At 42.7% G+C, this 14,502-nt stretch overlaps 1 protein-coding gene across 1 annotated transcript in view; it reads left to right on the plus strand.

Annotated features, from left to right (window-relative positions):
- Positions 1-14,502, plus strand: part of RNF168 (ring finger protein 168) — a 35,458-nt gene that overhangs the window by 10,860 nt on the left and 10,096 nt on the right. The window contains exons 2-4 of the mRNA XM_025376210.1: positions 5,990-6,066; positions 6,784-6,963; positions 11,864-11,985. Of these exons, the coding sequence (XP_025231995.1) occupies positions 5,990-6,066; positions 6,784-6,963; positions 11,864-11,985 (379 nt within the window). The remainder of the gene's footprint in view (positions 1-5,989; positions 6,067-6,783; positions 6,964-11,863; positions 11,986-14,502) is intronic.

Raw genomic sequence — 14,502 nt, forward strand, 5'->3', positions numbered from 1 at the left:
ACTAAAAAATACAAAAAACTAGCCGGGCGTGGTGGCGGGCCCTGTAGTCCCAGCTACTCGGGAGGCTGAGGCAGGAGAATGGCGTAAACCCGGGAGGCAGAGCTTGCAGGGAGCCGAGATTGCCTCACTGCACTCCAGCCTGGGCGACAGAGCGAGATTCCGTCTCAAAAAAAAAACAAATAGCAAATGCAAGACCGGGCGCGGTGGCTCAGGCCTGTAATCCCAGCACTTTGGAAGGCAGGTGGATCACATGAGGTCAGGAGTTCGAGACCAGCCTGGCCAACGTGGTAAAACCCCGTCTCTACCAAAAATACAAAAAAATTAGCCAGGTGTGGTAGGACAGGCCTGTAATCCCAGCTACTCGGGAGGCTGAGGCAGGAGAATCACTTGAACCTGGGAGGTGGAGGTTGCAGTTACCTGAGATCACACCATTGCACTCCAGCCTGGGCAACAAGAGCAAAACTCCGTCGACAAAGAAATAGTAAATGGACTGGGTGCAGTGGCTCACACCTGTTATGCCAGCACTTCAGGAGGCCAGGGCAGAAGAATTGCTTCAGCCCAGGAGTTGGAGGCTGCAGTGAGCTGTGATTGTGCCACTGAACTCCAGCCTGGGCAAGAGTGAGATCTTGTTTCCAAAAAAAAAGAAAAAGGTGAATGAAGACAATTTTAACTTGTGTCTGCAGTTGAGTGACTTACTGATTAATTTAGATTCAGTTTGTGTAGAAATAAATAAACTTTAAACATCTGTCACTCATGGTTTAACAAAAGTGCAGTTCTCCGCTTGCTGTAATTGGGCATCTTCTGTAAACTGCGTGTGCCTTTCCTTTGCCTGTTGTGGTTTTTAATTGATCTGTGGAAGTTCTGGTTATATTCTGGACACTGATTCTCTGGTGATTTATGTATTTGCAAGTAACTTCTAGTTTGTTTTTAACTTCATGATGTCTTTCATCACATGGAAGTTTTAATTGTTTTGGAATTTACCTCATATGTTCTTCTTAGTCATTTATAGTTTGTTTTTTCCGTTAAAAACTTTTTAATCCACCTTGAATTTGAGTATTGTATGAGGTAGGCATCTTAACTCCCCCTGCCCTTGATTGCCACTTATAGCCACACTACTTGGTAATAATCCAGTAACACTGATGTATGTACTGTTTCACTAATGGTATGCTTATTTTCCAGAGCAATTTGGGGCTATGTATTTAATTTTTTTTTTTTTTTTGAGATTCAGTCTCACTCTGTCACCTAGGCTGGAGTGCAGTGGCATGATCTCGGCTCACTGCAACCTCCGCCTCTCGGGTTTAAGCTATTCTCCTGTCTCAGCCTCGTGAGTAGCTGGGATTACCAGCTACACAGCACATGGACTGGGCGCAGTGGCTCACACCTGTTACATCAGTGCTTCAGGAGGCCAGGGCAGGACAATTGCTTCAGCCCAGGAGTTGGAGGCTGCAGTGGGCTATGTACCACCACGCCCAGCTAATTTTTGTATTTTTAGTAGAGATAGGTTTATTTGCCTTGTTGACCAGGCTGCTTTTGAACTCCTGACCTCAAGTGATCCTCCTGCCTCTACTTCCCAAAGTGTTGAGATTAGAGGCGTAAGCCACGGCACCTGGCCCAGGCTTTTTGTTTTTTAACTATCTCTTTATCAATAGCTGTGTCAGTACCACACATGCTTAGTTTAATTCTGCTTAATGATATGCTTTGCTTTTTAATATAATACATCTGCCTCCATTATTGTTTTCCTAAATTAGCTACTTAAAAAAATTTTTTTTTTTGAACAAAGATAGGGTCTTGCTGTGTTGACCAGGCTGGTCTTGATATCCTGAGCTCAAGTGTTCCTCCTGCCTCAGCCTTCCAAAGTGCTGGGATTACAGGCATGAGCCACTGTGCCCAGCCTCTTAGCTACTATTTTATTGTATCTAATGTGTAAAGTGATTTACTTTTTTTCCGGTTTTATTGTAAAAGATATGTAACATAAAATCTGCCGTGTTAACCATTTTAAATGTACAGATGCGTGACATGAAGTACATTCACGTTTTTGTGCAGCTGTCACCACCATTCATCTCTGAACTTTCTCATCTTCCACACTGGAAACTGCCCATTAAACAATAATTCCCCATTCGCCCCTCCCCTAGCCGCTGGCAGCCTCCATTCTTTCTGCCTCTGCGGGTTTCATTACTCCTGGTATCTCGTACGAGGGGAACCGTACAGTATCTGGCCTGTGGTGTCTGGCTGTTTGGCACAGCATCGTGTCTCGAGGGTCCATCGAGTTCTAGCATGTGTCGATCCCGTTTCCTTTTTTGGCCGAATATTGTGTGTGTATATATCTTTTTTTTTTTTTTTTTTTTTTTTTTGAGGCGGAGTCTCGCTCTGTCGCCCAGGCTGGAGTGCAGTGGCCGGATCTCAGCTCACTGCAAGCTCCGCCTCCCGGGTTCACGCCATTCTCCGGCCTCAGCCTCCCGAGTAGCTGGGACTACAGGCGCCCGCCACCGCGCCCGGCTAGTTTTTTTTTTGTATTTCTTAATAGAGACGGGGTTTCACCGTGTTAGCCAGGATGGTCTCGATCTGCTGACCTCGTGATCCGCCCGTCTCGGCCTCCCAAAGTGCTGGGATTACAGGCTTGAGCCACCGCGCCCGGCCGTGTGTATATATCTTAATGGATGACTGTTATAAAAACCAAGTGTTGGCCGTCCTATGAAGCGGGATCTCTGTAGTTAGGATTCGTATTTCTCTAATGACTGTCGACGTTGAACATCTTTTCATGTGCTTATTGGTCATTTGTATATAATCTTTGGAGAAATGTCTGTGTAAGTCCTTTGCCCCCCGTCTTTTTTTTTTTTTTTTTTTTTTTTGTAAAGACCGGGTCTTACTACGTTGCCCAGGCTGAAGTGTACGGGCACAATCACAGCCCACTGCAGCCTCAAACTCCTGGGCTCAAGTGACTCTCCCACCTTGGCTTTGCAAGGTGCTGGGCTGATAGGCATAAGCCACCACACCTGCCCTTTTGCCCCCACAGCACCCCCGCCTTTTATTTATTTATTGAATTTTTGAGACCAGGTCTTGCTCTGTTGCCCAGGCTGGAGTGCCGTGGCACAGTCACAACTCACTGCAACCTCCGCCTCCCAGGTTCAAGCAATTCTTCTGTCTCAGCCTCCCGAGTAGTTGGGATTACAAGCGCCCGCCACCACTCCCGGCTAATTTTGTACTTTTTGGTAGAGACGGGGTTTCATCCATGTTGGTCAGGCTGGTCTCTAACTCCTGACCTCAAGTGATCCACTTAACTTGGCCTCCCAAAGTGCCGTGATTACAGACATGAGCCACTGTGCCCGGTCTACCGTCAGTTGTTTTATTTGGGTGTTTTTTTTTTTTTTGGAGATGGAATCTCCCTCTGTCACCCAGGCTGGAGTGCAGTGGCACAGTCTCAGCTCACTGCAACCTCCACCTCCCAGGTTCAAGCGATTCTTCTGCCTCAGCCTCCTGAGTAGCTGAGACTACAGGTGCGTGCCACCACACCTGGCTAATTTTTGTGTTCTTAGTAGAGACGGGGTTTTACCATATTGGCCAAGCAGGTCTCGAACCCCTGACCTCGTGATCCACCTGTCTCAACCTTCAGCCTCCCAAAGTGCTGGGATTACAGGCATGAGGCACCGCTCCCAGCTTACCTTAATTTTTTAAATGAAAATAGTGTGACTCTGCAGTTTCCCTGAAAAAAGTCCAGAGTTTCATAGATTCTACTTTGAGGATTGCTGATCTAGGTCTCAGTTTAAGCCAGCTGAGTATCCGGCTTTGTCTCTCCTGTATACCAATTGTATTGTATTGTCTTGAATAGATCTTTCTTAGTGACCAAAATAAATGAGAATTCAGCATACTGCATCCCTAATTGTTTTGGAGTCACATCACTGTTTTTTTAGTTTCTCTATTGCAGATTTTTCAAACTGCTGGCCTGCAGGCCATAAGAATCCTGTGTGTATGTTTTTTTGTGGTCCATCCAATGCCAATATTTAAGTTGGAGGATTTCTTATTAACATCTGGATTGCTGGATTTTCCTTTTTTTTTTTTTTCTTTTTACTTGGATACATTTATGGGGTGCAAGGGTAATTTTGTTACATGTATAGATTGCATAGTGGCGAGGTCAGGGCTTTTTAGGGTATCTACTACACAGATAATGTACATTGTACCCATTAAGTCATCTCTCAACATCCACCCCTGCCGTCTCTGGATTTTCTTGAGAAAGCGAAAGTATGGCATGGACAGGCCTGAGTTTCCCGCCTGAGTTTCCTGCTAGTCGTAGTCAGCTGGAGCTGAGTAGCAGCTGCCCCTTGCAACAGGCAGATGGGTTCTCTTTTTTGGGTGTTCCCGTTTTACACTTTACAAAACAGTGTCTTGTTTTATAGAATAACATTCTTGTCAGATTTGCTGAGGACACGTACACGCACTTAGGTTATTTTCTGACCCGGAATTATCTTTCAACTCCAGGGCGATGATTTTTTCTCTTTGTATAGCTTACTGTTTCTGTGGTCCTGCAGATGTATTTCACATGTCTGATGATCCTTGGGTTAGCTTTTAGGCTTGAGAATGAGGCCCAGGACAAAAGCTCTGTGTACATAGAAGGGTATTGGTGATGGGCAGATGTTGAGTTCCAGCCGATGGAAACCTGGCCTTTGTGCTTTGCCATCCCTAACTGCCCGATTGCAGACGACTTTGCTCTGGGTCACCACCTCTTACGTTAGCTGCTGTGGCTCTCTCTAGATCTGTTCCTTTAAAGAAATATGCGTGTGTGCACCTGCACCCATATTCAGGGAGAAATGCCAGTAAGTCAAGGATTCTGATTTAACGGTTTATAAACCCCGAGTTCTGTTTTTGGTCCCACTCTTCCTCACTCTGGATTCTATTGAGCCTCTCTCTAGGCAGATAGGAGGCGGATTCCCTTCTAGTTCTACCTCAGCTGTAGTCTTCCCTTCCAAGCATTTCTTTTCCTTCATTTCTGCTGTATCAATTATCTCTATTTCGTTGCCTTTCCATTTTCTAGAAATTTGTTATTTTAAGTAGGGCCGGGCACAGTGGCTCACGCCTGTGGTCCCAGCACTTTGGGAGGCTGAGGTGAGCAGATTGCCTGAGGTTAGGAATTTGAAACCAGCCTGGCCAACATGGCGAAAACCGGTCTGTATTAAAAATACAAAAATTAGCTGGGCATGGTGGGGCATGCCTGTAATCCCAGCTGCTCAGGAGGCTGAGGCACCAGAATTGTTTGAACCCGGGAGACGGAGGTTGCAGTGAGCTGAGATTGCACCACTGCACAGCCTGGGCAACACAGCAAGACTCTTGTCTCCAAAAAAAGAAAGATTTTTTTTAATTGGTTAACTTCCTCTGCTAATCTCTGCTGTTGTAGGATTACAGTTTTTAAAAATTCTTTTACTGTCATTTTAATGGAGTTTAGAGGAAGGGTTAAGTATATGCATTCATGTGCCATTTCAAACCCAAAACCCTAAACCTCTGGCCTTATAAAATGGAATTCCAGGCCAGGCGCAGTGACTCACGCCCGTAGTCACAACACTTTGGGAGGCCGAGGCGGGTGGATCACTTGAGGTCAGGAGTTCTGAGACCAGCCTGGCCAACATGGTGAAACTCCGTCTCTACCAAAAATATAAAAAATTAGCCAGGTGTGGTGGCGCATGCCTATAATCCCAGCTACTCAGGAGGAGGCTGAGGCAGGAGAATTGCTTGAACCTGGGAGATGGAGATTGCAGTGAGCCGAGATTGCGCCACTGCACTCCAGCCTGGGCGACAGAGCAAGGCTCTGTCTCAAAAAAAATAAATAAATCTAGAAAAAATAAATAAATTTTAAAAATGGAATTCCAAAAGGAGATATTGCTGTAGTTGTTAATAGTTGTATATTTTAATTTTTCATTTTAGTATTAGTTTTAATGGAAGACCAAAGTTACCATAAAATTGTGTTGCTTATAATGTTATTTTATTTTTTGATATGAAATAGCTGATGACTGTCAGCCAGTTCGTCTGTTAAGTAAACCTGGGGAATTGAGAAGAGAATATGAAGAGGAAATAAGTAAGGTAGGTGCTAAATATTCTTTTTTTTTTTGAATATTTCTCTGCTGTGTTTTTAGTTTCAGATTTTAATTTAGTTTTGTGTGCTTATATAACTAGTGTATCTTGAAATATGGATAATTTTAATATATTTTATAAGGGCTTTGTTTTTTGCCATAATTTACTTCTACATGATTAATGCTCTTATGTGATAGTGTTCCCTAAGCATTTACATATGAAGGAAATTTTTTAATTCTTTTTTTTTCCTAATTTAATCCATACCAGGACATTTTTTTATTTCTCTAAAGTTTTGAGCTTAAAGAAAAAGGGTGGTAGATTATGGGTTTAGATGAGGAAAGGTTAAAGGGCTAACTGTGAAGTTCCTAAATAGGAAAAGTACCTAAAAAGCAGTGTTTACAGTGAAGCATTATGTTTTAATTACATGTAAAGTTTTACATAAATAGAGCTTTTTCTCTTTTTTTGTTAGTCTTCAAAATTTTGTGTGTAATTCTCACTTGTAATACATCTCAGGCTGGGTGTGGAGGCGCACACCTGTAATTTCAGTGCTTTGGGAGGCTGAGATGGGACAGCTATCTTGCAGGAATCTACTCCAGATTTGTACTTCATTTGAGATCATTTAAATCTCTGCCAATTTGTTCTTTTTCTACCTTATTCTTATTATGAAATATTGCAAGTATACCAAAGCGTTCAGAAAAGGATTGCTCTTTATTAATCACTTTTAAGGTGGAGGCAGAGCGACGGGCCAGCGAGGAAGAAGAGAACAAAGCCAGTGAAGAATACATACAGAGATTGTTGGCAGAGGAGGAAGAGGAGGAAAAAAGACAGGCGGAAAAAAGGCGAAGAGCGATGGAAGAACAACTGAGAAGTGATGAAGAACTGGCAAGAAAGCTGAGCATTGATATTGTAAGTTGTAGGAGAGAACGTTGAGGTACTGTCATCCCTTGGCACCCACTGCAGAACCCACTCAGAGGAAGAATCAGCTCCTTGTGTTCCCAGGTCTGCATCCCACAAAGACTGTCTTTTCCACCCCAGGCTGGTTGAATTTGAGTGTTCGGAGCCTGCTGATACGGAAAGCTAACTATTAGCATTCCTATTGCTTTGACTGTGGTTTTCTTTTTATTTTTGAGACGGAGTCTCGCTCTGTCGCCCAGGCTGGAGTGCAGTGGCCGGATCTCAGCTCACTGCAAGCTCCGCCTCCTGGGTTTACGCCATTCCCCTGCCTCAGCCTCCCGAGTAGCTGGGACTACAGGCGCCGCCACTACGCCCGGCTATTTTTTTGTATTTTTTAGTAGAGACGGGGTTTCACCGTGTTAGCCAGGATGGTCTCGATCTCCTGACCTCGTGATCCGCCCGTCTCGGCCTCCCAAAGTGCTGGGATTACAGGCTTGAGCCACCACGCCCGACCTGACTGTGGTTTTCAAAGAACAGAAGAGATGGCGTTGCCATAATTAGAAGCTATTGATGACATTTTTGCTTTACCTAAAGTAAAATTGTTTTGCATATTGTTACATGTTTGCTCTAATCCAGGTTTTGGGGTTTCTGGTTTTCTGAGACAGGTCTTACTCTGTCACGCAGGTTGGAGTGCAGTGGCATAATCACGACTCACTGCAGCCTCGACCACCGGCCTCTGGTGACCCTTCCAGCCTCCCGAGTAGCTGGGACTACAGGCTTGCACCACCATGCCTAGCTGATCTTTTATGGAGACACGGTTTTGCCATGTTTCCCAAACTGATGTCAAGCTCCTGGGCTCAAGCCATTCACCTGCCTCAGCCTCCCAAAATGCTGAGTTTATGGCGTGAGTCACTGCAGATTGTTTAAAAACTTTTTTATATGTAGGAAAGCTATTCAGTGAAGAATGAAAACTTCCTTTTAAACCTTCTTTCACCTCTCCACTCCCGTTCCTTTTCCATTTATATCAGTCTCTTTCCCCAAAGGTAACCACTATTAACAGTTTCTTACAACTTTTTTCTTGCCAGGGTGCAATGGCTCAGGCCTGTAATCCCAGTACTTTGGGAAGCTGAGGCGAGAGGATTGCTCGAGCCCAGGAGTTTGAGACCAGCCTGGGCAACAAAGTGAGACTCTGTTTCTACAGAAAAATAAAATAATTAGCCGAGTGTGGTGGTACGTGCCTGTGGCTCCACCTACTGGGAGGGGCTGAGGCAGGAGGATCCCTTGAGCCCAGGAGTTTGAGGTTACAGTGAGCTGATCTCGCCACTGCACTTCAACCTGGAAGAACGTCTCAAAAAAAAAGCTTTTTTTCTTTGTTCACCTAAAAAGGATTATATAAAAGCAATCACATTGTTTTGCTGCTTGCATTTTTTCCACTTGATACATCATAGAGATTTTTCATATTACTACATGTAGTCAATCTAATTCTTTTAAAGAGTAGAACAGGCCGGGCGCGGTGGCTCAAGCCTGTAATCCCAGCACTTTGGGAGGCCGAGACGGGTGGATCACGAGGTCAGGAGATCAAGACCATCCTGGCGAACACGGTGAAACCCCGTCTCTACTAAAAAATACAAAAAACTAGCCGGGCGAGATGGCGGGCGCCTGTAGTCCCAGCTACTCGGGAGGCTGAGGCAGGAGAATGGCGTGAACCCGGGAGGCGGAGCTTGCAGTGAGCTGAGATCTGGCCACTGCACTCCAGCCTGGGCGGCAGAGCGAGACTCCCTCTCAAAAAAAAAAAAAAAAAAAAAAGAGTAGAACAATATTCCATTTTATGGATGTAAATCACATTTTGAAAGTAAAGCACATTAAATTTTTAGATAATGTATTAAACTTGGATGTTATGCTTCCTGTAGTTAAATTGCTGCATATAAAACAATGAATTAAAGGGCGTGTGATAAAACACATACTTTAAGATCAGAGGGTACAGTGGAGCCTAGTGGTTTGAACGAGCCTGGGAGAATAACCTGGGAGTGCTGTTGACATACGAACTCTCCTATTTACTCCAAATCTATTAAATCAGAGTCTCTAGGGATGGGACCTAGGGAATTCTATCTTCAGAGGCATCTAGGGAAGTGTGAAACATTCAGGTTTGAGAGCCTCTGAAAACAATTCCTCAGCTTTCAAATAACAGATATCTTAACATACACTTACCATCAAACCATGGGAAATACAATAGGACTATTGTCTGTTGTATTTATTCTGTTGTATTGTTTTTGGAGACAGGTCTTACTCTGGGAAATACAGTACAATAGAATAAAATATATATGTGTTTTTTATATATACATATATACGTATATTTATATATACACATATATTTATATGTGTATCTATTTATATATGTGTATATGTACATATATATTTTTATATATACATACACACACACACACACACACACACTTACCAAAATGAGTATACTCAGAATTGGGAATTTTTTTCTTTTTTGAGAGGCATACCATTCATAATAATATACCCAAAGTTTGGGTTATATGCACCTTTTTATGTGTCTTTTGAGTAGAATCACTTTAGAAAGATACATAATCAGGAAACTAAATAAAAGTCATTGACCAATGGAATAATAATTGGAATAGGGAAGAAATAGATCTACTTTTCCCGTGGTATTATTAGATTCATTGATACTGTAGAATAATTTTTTAACTTATTTTTTTTGAGTAGATTCATTGATATTGTAGAATAATTTTTTAACTTATTTTTTATGAGTAGATTCATTGATACTGTAGAATAATTTTTTAACTTATTTTTTATGAGTAGATTCATTGATATTGTAGAATAATTTTTTAACTTATTTTTTTTTGGCCGGGCGCGGTGGCTCACGCCTGTAATCCCAGCACTTTGGGAGGCCGAGGCGGGCAGATCACAAGGTCAGGAGATCGAGACCATGGTGAAACCCCGTCTCTACTAAAAATAGAAAAAATTAGCCGGGCGCAGTGGCGGGCGCCTGTAGTCCCAGCTACTCGGGAGGCTGAGGCAGGAGAATGGCGTGAACCCGGGAGGCGGAGCTTGCAGTGAGCCGAGATTGTGCCACTGCACTCCAGCCTGGGCGACAGAGCAAGACTCCATCTCAAAAAAAACAAAAAAACAAAAAAACTTATTTTTTATGAGTAGATTCATTGATATTGTAGAATAATTTTTTAACTTATTTTTTATGAGTAGATTCATTGATATTGTAGAATAATTTTTTAACTTATTTTTTATGAGTAGGTTTATTGATATTGTAGAATAATTTCTTTTTAACTAATTTTTTTGGAGACAGCCTCTCACTCTGTCACCCAGGCTGGAGTGCAGTGGTGCAGCCTCAGCTCCCAGTTCAAGGAATTCTCCTGCCTCAGCCTCCCGAGTATCTGGGATTACAGGCACCACCACACCCTGTTAATTTTTGTATTTTTAGTGGAGATGGGGTTTCGCCATGTTGGCCAGGCTGGTCTTGAACTCCTGGCCTCATGTGATCCACCCACTTCGGCCTCCCAAAGTGTTGGGATTACAGGCATGAACTACCATGCCCAGCCTAGAATAATTTTCTATTTATTTATGAAAGTTTGGTGGTTTAAGGCCAAATATTCATCATCACCATATATGAACTTTTCCATTAGGGTAGTAAGAAACTTATGAGACTGGTACAGCAAGTAAATGTTTATGATTTTTATTGATATGCCCTTAAAGTCCAGAACTAAAATATTATTACATAGAACTCTTCTTTCGGGTATATCCACAGCTCTTTGAATATGTCCATATAGATAAAAGTAATTATGTAAAATTATTTATTAGAAAAACCAACAGGCTGGGCGCAGTGGCTCAGACCTACAATCCCAACACTTTGGAAGGCTGAGGTGGAGGAATCACTTGCTTCTAATAGTTGGAGACCAGCCTGGGTAACGTAGTGAGACTTCATCTCTACAAAACATTTTTTAAAAAGTAGCTGGGCATGGTGGCACATGCCTGTGTCCTAGCTACTCGAGAAGCTAGGATGGGAGGATTGTCTGAGCCCAGGAGGTTGAGGCTGCAGTGAGCTATGATCACTCCACTGCACTCCAGCCTGGATGACACAGTAAGACTGTCTCAAAACAAAACAAAAAAACCCACCTAGCCAAGCATGGTGGCTCATGCCTGTAGTCCTAGCTACATGGGAGGTGAAGGCAGGAGGATCACTTGAACATGGGAGGTCAAGGTTGCAAGGAGCCGTGATTGCTGCACTGCGCTCTAGCCTCGGCAGCAGAGTGAGACCTTGTCTTTAAAAAAAAAAAAAAAAAAAAAGGCTGGGCATGGTGGCTCATGCCTGTAATCCTAGCACTTTAGGAGGCCGAGGCGGGCAGATCAGAAGGTCAGGAGATCGAGACCATCCTGGCTAACACGGTGTGAAACCCTGTCTCTACAAAAAAAAATACAAAAAATTAGCCGGGCGAGGTGGCGGGCGCCTGTAGTCCCAGCTACTCGGGAGGCTGAGGCAGGAGAATGGTGTGAACCCGGGAGGCGGAGCTTGCAGTGAGCCGAGATCGTGCCACTGCACTCCAGCCTGGGCGGCAGAGCGAGACTCTGTCTCAAAAAAGAAAAGAAAGGAAAGAAAAATCAACAGGAATTATCAGCTGATGAGATTAGTATTATGCCTTATTTTGTGCTTGATGATGTACAGTAAAAATGTAATTAATTTAGACCAACTTGGATGAACATAGTTTATTCTGATTTTTGCATGGCCAGTATTCTTCAAGGGATGTATAGAATTTAAATGTAACTGTAATTTCTGAAAAATGCTGTTTGGATTTCTGAATTAGTCAAATTAATAGCTTATTTTATCATAAAGTTCTCTCTCATAATGTCTGTTACGCTTTTTCTATTGTTGAAGAACAATTTCTGTGAGGGAAGTATCTCGGCTTCTCCGTTGAATTCCAGAAAATCTGATCCAGTTACACCCAAGTGTGAAAAGAAAAGTAAGAACAAACAAAGAAACCCTGGAAATATTCAGAAGTAAGTGAGCGTGGCTATGAATTATTTATTGACCTCCTACTATATGCCAGCGTTTTCTGTTCATATAGACTACTGATTCTCAAAGTTTGGTCCATGAACTTTGTATGAAAATAGTCTGAGGTTGAGGTAAAGTGAAAAGGAGAGAGCTACTCACACAGCTTCCCCTTGGCTAGCATGAAGAGAGAGGTGAAATGTGGCAGGCTTTTCACTCAGCCAGTTATTGCGCAGATTTATACTTTATCTTACTGGCTCAGGATTTCCACTTTTCTCAAAGTGAACCATCGGATTCCTCTTCCTCTTGGTTTAAATTCAGATGAATAAAACTGGTCCCAGATAGGCTTATCTTCACTGAAGGAGTTTACAATTTGTCTTCGTATTTCTTCTCTGTTACACCGAATGCATGAGCCAGTCGTCCCGGGTGGCGAGACTGAGCTTCACCACAGCACCCTCCAGGGTCAGGTACTCGGTGCGGTTGGCAGCTTTGTGCGAACATCAGCTTTCCCGTGTAATTCATAGTTGGAAAAGTTTAAAAACCACCATGTAGACTTGAAAAGCACGTAAGGACTTCTGGTTTAACTGAGGAAATAAGTGCAGGTAACTCACCTCCTTCCAAGATTTGTTGGAATTTTGGATTTGGGGTGGGAGGAAGTTTAGGAGAAGGGAATGTTAAATGAGGGAGGTACTATTGGAAAAAAAAAAAAGATGTGACAATATCAGGGTTGCCAGTTCTCATGATGTGCAAAGTGAAAATGAAGAGAAAACCACTAAAATGCAGAGGTACTTCATATGGATACAATATTCTGCTTAAGGCTGTATAACTCATGAATCTTTATGTATCTAAATATATACTTTGAAATACTTAAAAATAAAAAATTACCAGAAATACAAGAAAAAACTAAGGATTTAAAAGCAAAAATTGAGAAACTGACGGATTAAAGTTGTAACAATATTAAAAACAGATAAAGTCTGTTTCCTAGAATATATGAAAACTCTTCTAACTCAACAACAGAAGACAAATAATTAAAAACTGGACAAAGGGACTTGAGTAGACGTTTTTTGCATGATGTACAAATGGCCAATAAGTACATGAAAATATGTTTAACATCATTAGTTATTAGGGAAATGCATATCAAAACCATGGTGAGATAGCATTTCATACCCATTAGAATGTCTATAATCCACAAAAAGGGAAAAGAGTAAGTGTGGACAAAGATGTGGAGAAACTGGAATCCTTGCGCGTTGCTTGGTAGGAATGTAAAATGGTGTCGTGGCTGCAGAAAACAGTTGGTGATTCCTCAAAAAGTTAAACAGAATTAGCACATGACCCAGCAATTCCACTCCTAGGTATGTACCCAAAAGAACTGAAAGCAGGTATTCAAACAAATGCTAGTACATGAGTATTTGTGTCAACATTATTCAGATAACCAAAAGGTAGAACAACCCGAATGTCCATTAACAAATGCATGGGTAAACAAAATGTGGTGTTCCATTTTATGTGAATTCCACTGCAGTTCAAAAGTTTAAAAATGAATAACAGGGCCAGGCGCGGTGGCTCACGTCTGTAATCCCAGCACTTTGGGAGGCTGAGGCGGGCGGATCATGAGGTCAGGAGATTGAGACCATTCTGGCTAACATGGTAAAACCCCATCCCTACTAAAAATACAAAAAAAAAAATTAGCCGGGTGTGGTGGTGGGCGCCTATAGTCCCAGCTACTTGGGAGGCTGAGGCAGGAGAATGGCGTGAACCCAGGAGGCGGAGGTTTCAGTGAGCCGAGATCACGCCACTGCACTCCAGCCTGGGAGACAGAGCGAGACTCCGTCTCAAAAAAAAAAAAAAAAAAAAAAGAATAACAGGATTATGTAGTTTTAAAACTAAGAAAAATTTCTAAACAACTTGTTGAGTGAAGAGTAAATTTTGTTGGAAATACAGAACTGAAAATATGCGTGAAAACTGGTATGTGGCTAAAGTGGTATTTAGAAGGCTTTACATGCCATATCAGAAAAGAAGAAAGGGCAGCCAGGTGTTGTGGCACGTACCTGTAGTCCCAGCTACTTGGGAGGCTGAGGCAGGAGGATTGCTTAAGCCCTGGGATTTTGACTTTGGGACCAGCTTGGACAACATAGCAAGATCCTGTCTCTTTAAAAAAAAAGAAAGAAAGAAGCCGGGCACAGTGCCTCATGCCTATAATCCCAGCACTTTGGGAGGCTGAGGTCTGAGGATTGCTTGACGCCAGGAGTTCAAGACCAGACTGGGCAACATAGTAAGACACCGTCTCTACACAAAATAAAAACATTAGCCAAACGCAGTGGCACACGCCTATCACCCCAGCCACTTGGGAGGCTGAGGTGGGAGAATTGCTTGAGCCCAGGGGGTCGAAGCTGCAGTGAGCTAGGATCATGTCTCAAAAAAGAAAACAGCAGCTGAAAGTGTATTTAAAAAGACAATTCCAGGAATACATTGCTGGTTTAATGGTAGAAAATGAATCAATGCAAGTTATTCCATTAGCTGTATGAATA

Source organism: Theropithecus gelada, chromosome 2, assembly GCF_003255815.1.
Source record: "Theropithecus gelada isolate Dixy chromosome 2, Tgel_1.0, whole genome shotgun sequence".
NCBI classification, from domain to species: domain Eukaryota; kingdom Metazoa; phylum Chordata; class Mammalia; order Primates; family Cercopithecidae; genus Theropithecus; species Theropithecus gelada.